We start from the raw sequence: 18,174 nt of genomic DNA, 5'->3' as shown, positions 1-18,174 counted from the left end.
GTTAACACAGGGCATAAAATGGGCTTTATAACAATGGCCATGGAGAACTAGAGAAGGGAGTGTGGTGAGTCTGAAGGTATCGCGTTCCTCTTCTGGCCTGATGTGGATAGATTAACGAGGCCCAGGTGTTCCCTAACACAGTGCTTCATTTGTAGAAAAAGAAGTGCCAGGGTCTTCGTAAGGAAGCCACCACAGCTTGCACCACACATTGCCACTGCCAGCGCTCCCCAAAACAGGACCAACATAATTACTAGCCATCACACTGCTACAAGTGTGACAATTTCGACTGTTTGAGGCCCCCAAAGCTACAAGAATTTCTTTGGTGGCAGGTAAAAGTTGTTTTTAATGTATTTTCAATGAATAAACAATAGTTGCTCTGATCATCTTTACATTTTACAAACAGTTGCAGCAGCTCTCGGAAGTGCCGGTGTGGGTAATTCAGCGTGATTGCTGAGCACCAGAAACCACTGGCCGAAATGAAACACTGCCTTTACATCAGTAAAGCTTAGATGTGCTTTGCTTTCTGACTTGAGACACCTCTCTGTGTCTCACGGTCTGTCCTTTGACTTTGATTTAGCTTCTTGCCCAACTGCCTTTAATGTGCTCAAACAGCTACACCTCACAATGGTGGTGATATTTGAAAAGGCCCACACAGCGCAAGATTTAACCCCAAGGCATGCAGCACTGAAGTTATTCTTATGCACAAAACATAGAGTATGCAAAGCATGGCAACACAAGAAGAAGGTCTTGCTAGAGGCACCCAAACCTAGAAAAAACACATATTAGAGTGCTCTCATTAAAGGCAGTAAGTAGGATAGTAGCCAGAGAGCAACATGAATGCTTTTATTAAGAGTGCTTTACAATAAACTGGTCCAAAACCAAAAAGGCACGAAATTGTGCCAATGCTGTGCCTAACGAATCCAACACATTTATCCACATCTAATAAACATATATTTTCTTGCTCCACAGCAAACGTCTGCCATCTCCAGCCATTTCCGACCCTTTCCTTTTTCTTGTTTTGAATCAAATCTCTAACTCACTAACATTGTAACCTCTCTACCAGCCTCCCAGGGACCCAACTCCCAATTAAGCCATCTCTAGCTGAGAATCTCTAGCTCCCTTCATAAATCCTAGACTACCAGAGGCTCACTCAGTAACTCCCCCAAGATAACTCTAGCTCCCTGTGTAACCCATCAGTAACAATGGGTTCCATATGTAAACCATCAGGCATCACAGGCTCTCTGTGCAAACCCTCCCCATTTCCAGATCACATTGAACTTTGCTTTGAATGTCTCCAAGTGCCTTTAACTCTGCCCTACATTAATTCATGCTGGGATCATGTGTTGTAATGGGAAAAACAGATAACCACTTGCATTTCCCTCCCTAGTGTCGGGCACAGGCTTTTCTGAATTTCTGCAGTTTCGTTGTACTTGTTCTTTAGCTGCTGTCTGCAGGCAGATACCACCACAGTTTGAAATGCACTTGACCCAGACGAAGGATTCTCTCAGTTTTTTGGAGACTGGTGCAGCCACCTCATTCTAAACCACGGCCAAAGGTGTATGTGTGTGTGCATGTGTGGAGATTACTTTGTCTTCCCTCCTGCTACATTCTTGTGTAATTTCTTTTTTGTGTATATGTCCTAATATCTCAATTTTTCCCAATCTCTACCTCTCCCCATATTACCTCCCTAGGACCTAACCTGCCACTCTTTTTTTTTTATAGCTGCCCATGATGTCTTCCCCTATACCATAAAGGGCCACACTTCCGCCCAATAACCACATCTCCAGACTCATGAGATCTTTTTCTGGGACAAAAGGCAAAAGCAGGTTTGCACAGATCAGTGTAAAACCAATACACAAGCCCCTATGTATATTTGGTTTCTCCCATGCCTACCGTGCACCTAGGCCAGTAACATGCCCCTGCATCCAGTAAGTTGCCCTCCAGCCGAGGATTGTTTTGAGCATATTAGGGCCTTGATTGTGGCTTTTTTTTCATCAGGCCATTTGTGTTTTTTTTGCTTGGAGATTTCTCCTGCCAGTCACATTTTGCATGCATTCTTGGATTCCTGCCTAAGCCATGGTGTACCTTATTTAAGAAATACCAGTCTTGAGGCGCCATTTCTTAACAGCTTATTGCTAAGCAAGCAGTATTTGGGGCACAGCACACTCTAGACAGTAATAGGCAAAAATCAGTTTTTCTGGTGGAAAAGCATATTTGGTTTCTGTCTGACATGGAAATTTCAGGACACAATCAGGACAGTGATCTTACAAGCAGATAGCTTCCACTGGGGAATGATTATTTTGGCAAATGCTGGCCACTCACAATGGAATCAATGTGTTAAATTTGCCACAGAAGTCTAGTTCTGTCTCAGCACTAAGGTAAATATTAGTGGTGAAACCTCACAGCTCCTACCCCAACTATTTTGAAGGCACTGACATCTTTTCCATTTTCATGCTGAGACTGATAACACAGTATTCAGTCAGCGGTCGATATAAGAATATAAACACATTTTCACAAGCAGAATTCCTCACAGTTTGTACCATGGAACATCAGTGCCTGCTGGGACTGACACGAGTCATAAGATGAGTTTCACTCTTTTGGCCCTTTGTCACGAGTTTAGCCATTCCAGATATGACCACTGCTACACAACCTGTTATTGTGTCACTTTTGTCTAGCTAGCACAGGCAAGGAAAATGGCTCTGGAGTCTACCCACGCACCCCCAGACTCTAAGCACACCCTTTTGGGAAGTTTTGAAATCTTTTTGTGCCTCTGTAAAAACAGGGTTTGCCTGTTGACAATCCTACTAACTCATCACCCAAGTTTCATTGTAAACTCGGTTTTGGGACTGCTTGGTAAAACTGTGATACCTTAGGCATAATCCTGCCTCCCCCACCACTTGCCCGCAATGAGCCCAGCCGGGTTTACACCACAGTCATACAAGTGAGAATCATGCACACCTTGTGAGATGATGGTTTGCTGTAAGTTGAAATGAAATCTGCCGAACTGTGTCCTAAGAAAGGAGGAGTCCTTACACTCCTCCTCTTACCTGACCAGTTAGTAAAGCAACCTTTCACTGTGCCGGAGAAAACAGAGCTCCACGTGAAGTACACTCAAACATTTATGCCCATTTCTGACATAGGCTGGATCTCAGATGCTTTGTAGAAACCAGCTTGTGTCTGAAATGCTTGTTACTGTATTTTATTTGCCAATATCTTATGCAAAATGTATTCTGTGTAAATATACCGATTTTCCAGTACAGTGAACACCATGTGATTTTATAACACTGCCCTCCTCCCAGCGAAAGTTTGACTGTGTAAAGTCAATACTGCCACAGTCCACACTACACATAACGGGTATGTTTTTTTTTTTCTTCGAAGCCCATCTAACTGATTTATGCAGTAGGCTGGAAAAAATTTATTTTTTTGTACAGCTAGTAGATTTCTGTAGCCTATTGTCTCTTGGACAAGTAGATTTTCAAAATAATTACACGTCCCTGTATTATAACGTCTTTATGTTTATAATCGGTGGCTGAGTGCATCACTGGTTGCCGATTATAAAGAAATCGGAGACTTATATTTATACAGGGATTACAGAATCCCACTTATTATGTAGAGAACAGCACTTTTTTCTAAGATGCTCAGTGGGGTCAGTCGGAATTTACTTTCTGTCCTTCTACGGTTTTGTGGATTCCTACTTCTTTGTCCCCAAAAAGTCATATTTTTGTAATTTCTTTTAATAAAGGGAAGAACATTCGGAACCATAACCGTAGTCCTTTGTAGGGCTGGTTCTGTTTGAGCATACACATCTCAACATGGATCGACCAAATAAACAAGTGAACTGTGAAGGTTGGGGGGGGGGGATTTGAAACAGAATCTGAGCGAGCAATAACGCATTGTGAGACAGAGCAACACACGGCCCTCAAAGCATAAATGGCATGTCCTTTTGATATTCAGTAGTAACATAGCTCACTGAGTTCAGGCCTGGCTGCTGAGATTTATGTATCAGTTGAAGGTGCTCCAACAAGTTGCGTGATAGCATTGAATAGAATATACAGTGCTTTGAGACTGCAAATAAAACTAGAGTTATTATGGTTTATCTCGACGTAAAGTACATTTATCGTGAATACCAGTAGCTTATATTGTAACTGTATGCAATGCATTCTATATTGGGTGTACATCTAAGGTTCTGTCTTTTAACAGCTATGTCTCTTTACAGAACGCTTGAAGAAAATGTCTACAAGATTGCGCTCTCCCTGGCTCATCGCTATAATGTGCCACTTTGGGAGGTTTATATGACACACTTGGAGTTTCTTTTCACGGACAGCGGGTACGTTTTACATGTTAATAATTGCTGGAAGAATAGTAACTTCATTGTGAAGATTTGTCACATATTTGTGATGTCTCTTAAATTATACCTTGTGATCATATAAGGCCTTACTGAGTGCCTTGCTGCTGTTCCTTAAGGGCCCCAGCCTGTCAATGAAACGTTCAAATGTGAGTTGACTTGTGAATATAATTAATGAAGTGTAGTTTTTAGGGTGAGGTCCTTGGGCTTTTTTTGTAAATTGATTTACAAACATGAATGGATAAACAAGTAATTGAGTATATTTAGAAGCCCTGTTCTTGTAGTAGCTCTCATCCTTAGGTCGGAAGTGAGGTCAAATGTGGCTTTGCCTTTGTATCCTTGTAAATTTGATTCTGATATTCTACTCAGTATCATAGGACAGCTATTTGAAACCAGTACCAAAGGTCTTTCCAGAAGTGCATGACGGGGGTGCAAGTTATTCATAGATTAAGTAATCACAGCTGGCTGATTTCAGTGCTTTTTAGGTTTTATTTTTTCACTATAACTGCACTTGAACTATGTTTTTTTGGCAGAATGACTTAGGTTGTTTCAAACAGTTGTCAAGGTCTTATAGTGAAAGCTAACCATAACTTTACTTTAGCCTTTGTGTTTTTTCAATTATTCGTTGTTTGTTTTGTGCCTGATTCTTGCATGATTACATCTTGTCTCTTAATGTTATATTTCCTTAAAACTTCCTTTCTCAACAATTAAAAACTCTTAGAAAATGTGAACACCCTATTGCATAATCCAGGTAATCCTGATTTATTTTTATATCATAGAATACTTACTACGAGCCAGATATTAGGCAATGGAACCTAAACTAGGAATGCTTGAATCTGAAAGCATAATTTCTTTAGAAAGTAGACATTCAACAAGGCTTAATTTTTTATTTATTTTTTTATATATATTTTATTGATTTTATATTTCAGATATACATTACAAGTCGTATCAGCTTCCACCACAGGATTACAATATATCTGCTTAAAAGAAAACATATGATACCCCTCCCCCCCTCCCTCCCCACACGGCTCGGACCACTTTTAAACCTTCAACCTCATTCCTAACTGCGTTTAGCGAAGACCTTAAGCGTGTGCTAATTAGCTGATGGGTAAACCCCGTTTATGACTAGTGTGGACTTTTTGTTGTTGCTGGGACTGTTTCGACAGGCGTGTGGCAGTAGCTCGGGATGGGGCCTGTCGCTTCCAGAGAGTGTAGAGAGTGGGCGCTATTCCATTATGCTGTGTTTATTCGCACGTTTACGGGCCAATGGGCAACAAGTGTGCCAGGAGGAGAGGTATGCAGGCCGTCGCGACTCTGTATATGCCGCGCGTGGATTATGTCGTTAGCGGAAAGTGCGTAAGTGTAGACACGTTGTTTAACCTATCATTGCATTCCCGGCTTATGGGGGTTTATCGTAGTTTTTTGCCTCAAGTTTAGCTACTAGTGTCTCCCATACTGCACTTCCTGTATGTTGTTATCCTTCTCGCGCCAACTTTTTCAATACTTGATGTTCCGTGCGGGCCCAACGTAGTGTTAATATGCTCCAAGTTTTCCGAACAGGTGCCGTGGGAGCCTTCCAGTGCATAGCTATTAATCTTTTGTACATTAAGCAAGCTAAATCTATAAATTTATGCAAGTGTCTTTGTTTTTTGGATCTCGTCGTGAGCCCCAGTAGGCAGGATTTGGGTTCTGTTGACAGAGTTAGCCCTGTCAATTCGGAGATCTCCTGGACTACCTCCGACCATGCTTTTTGTATGTTAGGGCACTCCCAGACCATGTGATAAAAGTGAGCTAGCGGCGCTTTGCATCTAGGGCAGGACGGGTCCGAGTCCGGAAACATGCGCTTTATCCTGGCTGGAGACAGATATGTTTGGTGTGTGTAATTGAACTGGGTGTATCTAAATCTGGGATTCCTTGACACTCCACGGGCGTGGTGTAAAGCGTTCCGCCACTCAGCCTGTGAGATCTGGTCGGGGAGGACGGAATTCCATCTCTCCCTTGCTTTCTCCGCATGCGGCTCTGGAGGTTTATTCAGGATTTTGTATAGGCTAGATATTACTTTTGTTTGGGCGTCATGTTGTAGAATATGGTGGATTATAGGCGAGGATTCTGGTTCACTATTGCCCTGCCCCCATGTTTTTTTGATTGCATGGCTTATGACATGGTATGTCAGGAATTGGCCAGGATTTATCTTGGTAAGATCCTGTATTGCCTCAAACGACATGAGTATCCCATCCTCAAAGCAATCGCCTACTGTCTGCACCCCCGCCCCCAACCACACTGCCGCCACCTGCGCGCAGGCTCCCGACCACTCCGGCAGGTGGTCCAACGGGATGCATGGAGAACAGGGGAGTACGAAACCCCCTCCGTGTACATATTTGACCCAGCAAGCGTGTGCAGCCTCCATCAGTGGGCTGACGTTCCTTGACTTGGGGTGTTTGGACGCCAACCATTGTAGCAAGGGGGCGCCCTCCAACCAAGTCCGCATCCACGTTGTCTCCGCCGTTACCGGCCTGTGTATCCAATACTGAACCCACTGTAGTTGTGTTGCTGCGTAGTAGCGTTCAAAGTTGGGGGCCCCAAGGCCCCCCACTTCCACCGGGCTCTGCAGTATGTGAAGGGCCACCCGCGCTCTGCCCCCGCCCCAGATGAGCCGCCGCAGGACTGAGTTCAGATTCCCAAAGAAACTTTTAGGAATAATGATCGGAAGAGCCGCAAAATAGTATAGCAGTCTGGGCAGAATCAGCATATTTGCGATCGCCACCTTCCCTGGTGGGGAGAGTGGCAGTTTGTTCCAAAATTGCAGCGAGCCTTTTGTAGCGGCCAGCGCCCTGCCCAGGTTGCCGTCTCTGAGATCTACTGTATCGTGGTATATATTAATCTCTAGGTATTTAAACGTCGTAGGGCACCATTTTGAGCGCCCGAGTGGGGGAGCTCCTTGTCTCTCGGGCGGCCGTTTTGTAAGTGGGAACGCGCATGACTTTTCCCAGTTCACCACTAAGCCCGATAGACCTCCGAACTCACCACTATCAGGGAGATCACCACTATCAGGCCTTCTCTCTGTGATGAGGGGAGATTCTCTATCGTCCACGCTTCCTCAAACACCTTCAGCAGGTGGGGCTTTAGGGAGGACAAATAAGCTGTGTAGTATTCTAGTGGGAGGCCATCCGCACCAGGTACTTTATTCCTGGGCATCTGCGCTAAGGCAGATTCTATTTCTCCCAGTGACAAGGGGACCTCCAGGAGTTCCCTGTCAGTTTGTGTTAGCTGTGGTAGGACAGAGCCCGACAGGAAGGATTCGAGTTGCGAGGGGGTGCACGATGTGCGTTTAGTGTATAGCTGCGAATAATATTCTCTGAACCTTTCGTTTATCTCAGCTTGTGTAGTGGACATATCGTGTGTGTCAGTACGAATGGCTCCGATTGGGGGTTGTTGTCTATCCTCACGCAGTAGCCACGCCAGCATTCTGCTTGACCTGTCCCCTTCTGTTTGTAGACGCATTAGATGATAGTTATAGTCGTGACATCGGAGTTTGCTGTCTGCCTCATTATATTTTGTGTGCCGTGCTTTTAGGGCTGTGTAAGGGATCTCACCACGTGCTACTGCTATTTCTGCCTCTCTCAGCTCTTTTTCTAGTTTGCCAATTTCCATCTGTAATGTACGTTTTACTCCCCACGTAGACGACATGCAGAAACCGCGGACCACTACCTTATGTGCATCCCATTCTGTCGCGCGTGACGTTGCCGTCATAGCATTTGCCTCCCAATATTGGCTTAATGTGGCTTTCAGCGTTTCAGCAAACGCTTGGTCTTGCAGGGCTGTTACTTGGAATCGCCAGGTGGGAATCGCCTGCCGTGCCTTGCCCCAGTTCAGTGTTATTCTCAGTGGGGCCTGATCTGACAGAGTTTTTGCTAGGTATTCTGGCTCTCCCAACAATGCTCCTATATCCTGAGTGCCCCAAATTATGTCTATTCTAGTGTGGGTTTTGTGCGGTACAGAGTAGAATGAGTATTCCCGCTGTTGCGGGTGTCTTAGGCGCCATAAGTCATATAATCCCATAGTATCTGCCCATTCCTGCAGTGGACCTGGGGGTTTCCTGTGCAACGTGGAGCTCGCCTGAGCATGGGATCTATCTTATGATGCATTCGGGGTGCTGTTAAAGTCTCCTCCCCACAAGGCGAGAGCAATTGGATTTGTCAATAGTGTCGGTGTGAGAGAGCCCAGGAATCCTACAGTTCCAGTGTTTGGAGCATATACCCCAACCAGCGCTAGCTGTCTGCCATCTAATTGGCCCTCCACTACTACGTATCTCCCGCCTTGGTCTATCTTGTGTGCCGATACTTGATATGGGACCCTGGGTGCGATCCAGATCAGCACCCCCCTTGCAAAAGCCGAGTACGTAGTGCCTATAAGCTGACCCCCCCATCTCGCGCGTAGCGCACGCAAGTCCGGCTCTAGCATGTGCGTCTCTTGCAGTATGGCAATGTGTGCTCCCAGTCGCCTAAGGCGTGCATATATTCCGGAACGTTTAGTCTGTGTACCCAGTCCCCTCACATTCCATGTTACCATAACAAACTGGTTTATATTGTTACCCCTGTGAGTCGCCATTTGGGTGTGTGGGGCAGCACGTTGTGTTTAGGATGTGGTCTCTGTGCCTAGTCCTCTTTATCAATACTCCTTTAGCACTGTCTTTTACTAGAGGGGTCGTGTGCTGCATTTTCCTCTGTGTTTTAAGTGAATCCGGCGTGTGTGTGTATAAACTAAACTACTAAACCCAACCTCCCCAAATGAAACCCCAACCCCGCTAACTATTTGTGCACAACTTCTAAACCTATAAATGTGATATACAACCCGCATCTGATTGGATTTCCGTGGAAGAGTGGACATATATGTCAGATGTGACTCCTTTGCGGGGCTCACATCTTATCGCAGACTTAGTCTGCCAATATCGTTGGGCGCCCCCTGGTTTTGTGTGCAGTCTGCGCTCTGTCCCTGCGCCCCCCCCAGGCAACCCCCCACAGCCTCCTATACTATCATACCAAAGTTACTCATTACCTATTGCGCTTTAGCCTCAGCGCTCATCTTCTCCCCAGAGTGGGGGGCCCGACCAGCGCTGCAGAGCCTTCAGTTCTGATGCCGCCAGTCCATGGGAGCTGTTGGGTGTGTTTAGAGTTCGTCAGCTGATCTGGGGGTGATTCTCGGCCCTCCCAGTTCGCCTGTTATCGTGGACACGGAACTTGCTGCGTCCGACTCCGTGTCCATCACAGGGGGTTCCCCGACCAAGGTGAGGCTGCTCTGCATTAGCAGCGGAGTCTCTTTCAGTATTCTTGCTCTTTCTTCTGCCGCCTGACGGTCATTTGGTTGGCCTCTAGTTCGCCTCTTGGTCCGTTTTCTTGAGGTAGATGCTTGCCACTCCTCGTCCCCTTCTAAGTCTTCTCTTGTTCGAGCAAGGCCCTTGGCATGTAGCCAGGTCCAAGCGTCTTCTGGTGTGGTGAATATGTGGGTGCGGTCTTCCGACACCACCCTCAGATTCGCGGGGAATAGCAAGGCGTACTTTGTTATGTTCTCGTAGCCGCAGTTTAATTTTTGCATAGGAGTTCCGTTGGTTCCGCACCTCCTGCGTGAAGTCTGGGTAGGCATTAATAGTCGAATCCTCGTACTTGTAAGGGCCTTTATTGCGGAACTGTTGTAATATTGCGTCTCGGCCCCTGAAGTTGAGGAATCTGGCGATCACAGGCCTAGGTGACTGGCCCGGTGCTGATGGTCTGCCCGGCACTCTATACGCCCGTTCTACCGAGAAGAACTTGGGTGGGGTCCCGTTCAGTACCTCTTTGATGAGCCATTGTTCCAAAGCAATTTCCGCGTCGGGTTGTCGCATCGCTTCTGGGAACCCTAAAAAGCGAATGTTGTTGCAGCGCGCCCTGCTCTCTGACTCTTCCGCTCTTCTCCAGAGCACCTTCAGCTCTGCGTCCATTCGCTGGATCTGTTTTTGATTATCCTGGGCCATAGGGGATATTTCAGATAGCCCTTCCTCGTTCGATTTCACTCTTTCCGCTAGTTTGCAGTGGTCTACCCGCAGGAGGTTCAGATCTTGTGAAACTGCGTCTATCCTATTTTCCAATGATGATTTAGTGTCCATTATTGCCTGTAGCACTTTCTCAAACTGCGCGGAGTGCGCCACTAGAGTGTTCTCCAAAGACTGTAGGGACGGGTTGGTCTGTTGGTCGTTGGGCGTTGTGCCAGTGGTGTTGCGGTCCAGGTGTTTGGTTGATTTGGCCCTTCCAGCCATTATGACTGTCTAGGGGTTTCCTTGCTGGGTGTTGTTGTGTACGGCTCAGCACCAGTTTCCCGATGGGGGATCAGCTTCTCAACTACTGTTTTCCGAGTGGTTTGCTCGTTTCTGCCCCCTTTATGGCATTGGTTAGTTGTGCCCCAGCTGGGCTTATTCTTGGCTTCCGAATGTTTCCAGTGCAGCCTGTGGAGAAGTGGATGTGCCAGGCCCCTGAAGGTTGGATTACTGCTCCCGCCACGTGGATATATCCGCTAGTCGCCCAATTAGGGTTCAGCATGCCACCAAAGCTATGGGAGCTTTAGGCATACTCTGTCCCGCAGGCCTCCCCGCTGGGCGGCTTGGCCGGTAGGGGGCGGGTCTTTGTTTGAGGCGAGTCACGATGGTGTCTCCCGCGGTCACCAGCAGCCCGCCGGATGAGCAAGGCTCCCACTTTATGTGAAGTTAAATCGAGGGGGGGGGAGCCCGGCAACTGTCTTTTGCCCTTTTCGCGATCCTCCTCCAGGGTGTACTTCGCTTTGAGGCCGACGCTGCACCACCCGTGTGTGCAGAGGTGAAACCCCACTCCAGCTCAGGCAGCCCCCCGCAGCTCGCTGGAGATCATTTCCTGCAGGCAGGGATGCCGGAGGGGGTGGAGGGGGGACAACCAACGGTGTTTCCCCTCAGTCTGGGTCCCAGCAACCCCAAATGCACACCCTCCTCACCTCAGTCTCCCCCGGTGGGCGCCGTTTCACTCTCAGGCCCTCCTGAGCCAAGATCCACAGCAGGGGCCCTCAATATCCTTGTAGGGCCGTCTTCACTATTGTTTCCACGCTCCCCTTGGGCCAGGCAAAGCCACTGCGGGACCCGAGTCGAGCCCCGGCGCCCCCGCCTCCACCGGGGTGGGTAGGGAGGGCGAGACCTTTGTTTCGCCGCCCGCGCGGCAGGCACCTCTCAGGGGGGCGAAGGTTCCTCCAGCGGCCGGCGTCAGGAGTCTCCTGTCCGCAGCGCACCCGGTCCGGCCGCCTCCCTCAGCTCGTGCGGGCAAGCCGGGGCGCGGCCCTGCTACCCCCGGGCTTGCGCTGGGCCCCCGATCGTCTTCCTCTCGTTCCGGGCCGGACGGAGAGCCCGCTGGGGTTCCGCTGCGTACTCCAGACGTTCCGCCACTCACGAGCCGAGCACCCAGTGTCGGGGGGCGCCCTAAAAGGATATTTTACGGCAGGCCCTGGACGGAGCGGTCGCTCAGGCGTCCGTCCCGGCCGCCATTTTGGCCACTCCCCCTCAACAAGGCTTAATATGAATGAAGAACCGAGTACCCACCAATCTTGATGGGACTTGTTACAACTGGGGCCACAGTTGATTGACCTCGATCTGAAAATCAATCAGTATTGATGCAACTGATTGGAAACATACATGCATAATGCACTGTGTATAGATAAATGTGTTAGTAATTTTATACTTAAGCCTCTTCTCTCACATGAGGTGTACCTTCTAATATTTTGTTTAATAAGTCGATTGTTTTGACAGATTTTTGATGTTTAATTGGAGAAATCGGTGGCTTTCATACACATGAAAACAAGAATATGAAATAACAGCGGGCTCAATACATGATGTTACACAGCATCCAAATTTTAGATGCATGACACTTTGTCCTAGGTTACAAACGAATGATAATTTTATACTCCAAGTTACCGTTAGCACAAAGATGATGAGAACAACAGTCAGTAATGGATAATGTTTTCACCTGATGGATTACAAGTGTCTTACAAATAATTAAACACTCATAATATATGCTTACATATTTTTCATATTTTATATTGTGTACAGTTACATATGACATTTACAGTGGTCCCATCAAATGAACGATTAGGTATACGATGAATGCCTACATGGGTGTGATTTAAGGAATGGGAATATGGATACCTGCAACCAGACAACACAAGAATGTTAATGTATTTGCAACAATGCAATTGTTCACATTTATCAAGAAACCTTAGTCTACCTTACACTTTAATCGGAAGGACAGTGATGTGTCTGATCAGCGATATGGATATGGTAGTGCCATATTTCATATAATAAATGACGGTTTAGTAAAGAACATGTAGTCTGTTTTCAACTAGTGTCAACAGTGATCTATGGCATTGCCTTCTTTTTGTGTTTAGCCATAACCAAGTGTATTTTCTATGATCTTATAACATCTGGCAATTATGTATGTGGAGGATCCGGTTTAAGATTGGATCATATCAAGTTTTTGCCATCCTTGCATGAATTTAAATATATTTAGGAAGATACATTAATCTCCATACATTGGTGTTGTGTTTTCATCTGTGACTGGAGAAACTATCTAAATATATTTCTGAAGGATACTTCTAACCATAGAGTCCTCACCTCTAGAATAATCCCCAGGCACCAGATTGGAACCACAAGGTTTTCAGAGCAATGTTGTGTGGCTCCACGCTGACCTTGTCCCTCCCCAGAGATGATGGAGTGGAGCCAATATAGGCACCATTTGTGCGCGTTGACCTCAGTTCCTATCTTTCTGCACCTTCAGATATAGATCCAGAGCTCCACTCTTCCCTTTCCTTTGTCTTCTTGACAAACTTTTTGCAAGATTTTTTTATACAAATCTTTAAACCAGTGTGCAAGGGAACTATGTGCCATTTGAAGACTTCAGGATTTGAGCCATTCAGAGACTGTCAAAAACCTTCCCGAAAGACCCCCACAAGGATGCTTTGGTGTGTGGGCTCAGGACACAAAGCCAACTCTTGTGAGGAATGTGCCTTCATGAACCTGAAGGCGATCCGGAAACATGAAGAAAACCTGCACGTCAGTGTCTGACTGCTAGCCAAATTTGCCTCAGCCTCGAACTTCCGGAATCCCCATTGACACTCCTGGTCCCCATTCAGAATGATTCTGGAAGAACACTCACTGTGCCACTCAGCTATCCTCATGTGCTCCACCAGCTGTTTGGTTCAGACTCTGATCAGAGCCTGCCACTATTTGGAGATGCCAATGCTGACAATGGAGATAGCTTAATCCCTCATTACAATGATTACACTTTCTATATGGTCTTGCAGAAGGCCAGTGGGCTTCTCCCCCTAGAACACCAACAGAAAAAATGCTTCCTTCGCTGTTGTTATTAGATGTGCACCGGTGGTCTTGCACCTACAACGTCCCCTGTGGAGGTCAAAGCTAATGTTCTTATAGACATCCTGTAAGCTGGAACTGCTTCTTCTGAGTTTTTGTTTCCTGTTAATGGATAAACAAGCAGTTGATGAATACCTGCATGAACCCTTGATGGGAACATGGCCAAACACTTTGTTCATGTTATCCGGTGAACATACAAGTTGCTAGGCACCACAAGCTGGAGTCTGGCGACCATGATACCTTGACTCAGCATCCCATTCCTGAGAGTCTGGTGGTTCAACAGGGTGAGTCCCAACTCTTTCTCTACCCACTCCCGGGCAGAGAGTTAGAAAGGCTTGAGACATTCAGGAAGGGTTGTTCTGATCAGCCAGCCTAGCCTTGAGGTCAATCAGTGCCAGTTGTTTGCTTGGCTACTTTAGGCATGCGCTTTGGGACATAGTCAGTGACATCTTGCCGGCAGTCCCCAAATAACTTTTCGCATGCCTGGTGCAAACCATTCCGGATGGCCAAGACGTGGCTAAATATGTCATTTGGTCTGGCTAGGACACCACTGATTGCTTAGGTCAAGAAATCGGTACCAACATGTTTCTCCACCCTAATGCTTGGACGAAATCTACTTTTTTTCCTGAAAATGTCCATGCCTTCCTTAAGAATATGCCATTCTACATGTCTTGTGTGTTTGGTGAGAAAGTGGACTCTGCTCTGGAACACTTCAAAAACAGTTGACCCATGGTGCACTCCTTGGCTCTTTCGGCTCCTACAGGCAATTTCCTCAACAAACCCACCCATTTTGGGGATTCTGTGAAGAGTTGACATACAGACAATGCGGACCATCCGTCCTCTAAAGACCGCAACCTCTGATGCCACAACAAACACCACAGTCCTTTCAGGATAGGGGACAGAGTATCTGGCAGGCAACATGCTGGTCAGCTGACTGCATTGATCCTGTCAGTCCCCCTCCCTTGTGGCAGCAGCCGCCAAACTGCTTTAGCTTGCCCGTAGTGGCTCACGACCACCCAGTAGAAGGCTGGATACAACACTTTCTCCAGGGGTGGCAACAGATTACATCAGACAGAAAATAATTTATATTCATTTTCATTTTTCTTTGACAGGTTTCATAAAACTTGCATTTCATTACCGTCTTGCTCTCATGCTGTCATAAGAATATACACATCTTTTTTTACAGTAGTTTACACAGATTAATCAAAGTTTGCTATAATTTACATGTAATCATAATACAATCTCACTAGTCTTTTATCACAGTGCCATTTGTCCCTCCTATCTCACACTCACATCTGTTATCCCACTCATACCACATCACAGACACTCTACATGCCCCCAGTTTGGAAATAGGTATACACCCCCCCATTCTTCCTTCGTCTTCAGATGTAGTGTCGCCAAACTGGGTTTAAAACTGTCAATGCACGTTTCGGTGGATTTATATAATTTGTGCCATCCTTCTTCAGACCGTAACCCATTTAAGAAGCTCTGAAAACAGTGGGAGAAATGGGGGTAGCTACAACACTACCACAAACACAGAAATATGAACATTTTGAAACAAATACAAAAATTCGCTGAGGTCTTTTCCGCATTCTCCAATCAGCAGATGACTTAAATGTCTCAATTTCTAAGCCCTCGACCGCCCCATCATCTGAGTATTCCAGAAACAGAAAGAATTAAAAGAAGTTGACTAATTCACCTATTTGCTGGTTGTTAATGTGTGATCTCCATGGATACACAGGTGAGAAGGAATTTTACTCCAATTACCTCAACCAGCTACTTGCTCGAAATCCCACCTCCAGTCATTTATACACCACATCCCGGTGCCTTCTCTCACCCAGGTCCATGTTTGTGGCATGCAGACAGATATACAAATAACCATAACCGGTGCTTAGACACACACTTGCTCCTGCGACGCCATTGTATCCCATCACCATTTGTGTTCACTCACATTTTCAGTGGATTATTTGCCAAAGAGAGAATTCCCAGGGGACAGGAATAAAGAAAGGTAAATATCATTACCCCACGGTTTGTCTTAAGGATAAATCTACCCCTTAGCATTGGATTTACGTTTGCTAACAGGTTATTGTTTCTCTGCAGTTTTTGAGAATCGACTGCCCTGGCAAATCTCTCTCTGACAAATAATCCAACGATCGTAAAGATGATTTCCAAAAACTGCAAAGACAAGACAACCTGATAGCATCCCCTGGGAAATCCGTCTGTGACAAATAATCCATTGATGCGAGTGAACACAATCGGTGGTGGGATACGGTGTTTTTTCAGGAGCGTATGAGTGTATAAGCACGGATTTTGGTTATTTTTATGTTCATATGTATGACATGAGCATGGACCTTGGGTGAGGGAAGGCACCGGGATGTGATGTATAAATGATTAGAAGTGGGTTTGCAAGTAGTTTCGTGTGGTAATTGGAGAAAAAATCCTTTTCACCTTTGTGTCCTCAGGGAGCGGACTTTAACAACCCGCAATGAGATGAATTGGTGAACAACTTTAAAAAAAAATCTGTTTCTATTGTACTCAGTCTAGGGCTTAGAAAGCGATATATTTAAGCAATTCTTTTAAGCGTTGCTCATTTGAGAATACGGAAATGACCCCAGTGATTTTTTTGTGTTTGTTTCACAATTTTCAATTTTGTTTTTGTTTTTTTGTTTGTTGACAATACCCCCATTTGTCCCACTGTTTTCAGAACGAACTTCTTAAATGGGGTACGGTCCTGAAGAAGATGGCAAAAATTATGTAAATTCACTTAAACCTTTGTTGACAGTTTTAAACTCAGTTTGGTGACAGCACAACGAAAGGTGAAGGAAGAAGGCTTTGCGATATTTCCAAAGTGGGGGTGCATAGAGTGTATGTGATGTGGTATGAGTGCGATGATAGATGTGAGATGGGAGGGACGAATGGGGCTATGATATTTTAAAAAGACTTATGATATAGTATTATTATTATATGGACGTTTTTGCTAAACTTCGTTTAATGTGTGTAAACTATTGTGAAACTGACGTGTATATGCTTATGCCCTATGACATGAGAACAGGCCAGTAATGAAATAAAAGTTTTATTGAAATTGTCAAAGAAAAATGAAAATTAATAAAAATATTTTTTTGTAATATGATGTAGAGTGTAAACTGTTTCTTTCGACTTAAGATTCATTTCCATTAAAAGGCTAGTACAGGTAAGCAGACTTTTTTGCTTTTGATGTTGATTTTCCCTTGTTCCCCAGCCTCTGAATTTATTTACTTTCTTGGTGGTTCCTATTTGTTTTGTAAGCAGTAACAGCGTTTTTTTAACCGCAGGGTCTTATTGTCCCTGTGGGATTGTATAAAAGTTTTTCACCTCTAGACTGATTTCACCACACTTTTCATACGGTGGTTATTGCTGTGTGTGCAGAGGATAGTGGTTTGCAATGGTGGAAGCCTTAAAGACCTTTCGATTCACAAATGAAGAATTTAACATCCTGATAGGCAATGCTTCAGGTCTGAGTACAAGGGTGGTGTTATCAAAACTTGACAATAGTGACTGGACAAAATTACTCAACATGAAGAAAAGAAGCTCAAGAAACATCATATAGTTGTCCAGTTGGGCTATGCCCTTCCATTCCTTTGCAGCCCGTCCACATTAGAGCTGATTTTGGAGGATCACCTGGTCATTTTATTGCAGGAAGTGTAGGCTCTCTTGTTTAGAGGGGCCATACAGAGTGTGCTGTCCTCGGAAATAGAGACTGCATGTTATTCCCGCCATTTGCTAGTGCTTTTAGATTTTCGCTTTCTGAATGGATTCCTACAGAAGGACAAATCGGTTCGGGTTCTGTCTGCTTTTTAACTGGGCTGCTAGATGGTAGCGCTAAACCTACAGGATGTGTATTATGTGGCCATCTTGCAGTCCCTCAGACATTACCTGTGTTTCAAGGTAGGCCAGGAGCATTTCCAATTTGCTGGGCTCCACTTTGGCCTTACGAGTGTCCCTAAGGTGCTCACGAAAGTGAGGGCAGTGGTTGTGGTATATCTTCAGAGATTGAGGATAGCAGTTTTCCCCTACCTTGATGTCTGGCTGTTGAAGCCGGTTCTCCACAGTTAGTTGTAGACCACCTCCAGATGATGATGATGGACCTCCTCATATTATTGGGGTTTACCATCAACGTTTTAAAGTCATACCTGAGTCCTTCACAGAGGCTACTTTTCATTGCAGGCATTCTGGATATGGTTCAGTTTTCGGCTTCCCGTCCTTCACAACGAGTCTAGGACTATGAGCATAATGTTTCAGCCTCAGTCCCGGGTCTCATTGGGAGAAATACTGAGGTTTTTTGCCTTTTGGCCTCCAACATCCTGCTCGTCGGCAGTGTCAGATGGCACATGCAGGCCCTGCAGTGGGATCTTAAGTCTTAGTGGGCCCAGCATCA

The 18,174-nt window shown here is 45.7% G+C and overlaps 1 protein-coding gene across 2 annotated transcripts in view; it reads left to right on the top strand.

Annotated features, from left to right (window-relative positions):
• The window catches only part of NBAS (NBAS subunit of NRZ tethering complex), a 1,762,396-nt gene that overhangs the window by 1,021,303 nt on the left and 722,919 nt on the right, over positions 1 to 18,174 (top strand). For both annotated transcript variants that reach the window (XM_069235962.1, XM_069235961.1), the window contains exon 42: positions 4,217 to 4,327. In XM_069235962.1, coding sequence (XP_069092063.1) covers positions 4,217 to 4,327 — 111 coding nt within the window. The remainder of the gene's footprint in view (positions 1 to 4,216; positions 4,328 to 18,174) is intronic.

This window comes from Pleurodeles waltl, chromosome 5 (genome assembly GCF_031143425.1).
Source record: "Pleurodeles waltl isolate 20211129_DDA chromosome 5, aPleWal1.hap1.20221129, whole genome shotgun sequence".
NCBI classification, from domain to species: Eukaryota; Metazoa; Chordata; class Amphibia; order Caudata; family Salamandridae; genus Pleurodeles; species Pleurodeles waltl.
Note: the sequence above shows the minus strand (reverse complement) of the source record. Positions and strands in the feature narration are given on the sequence as shown.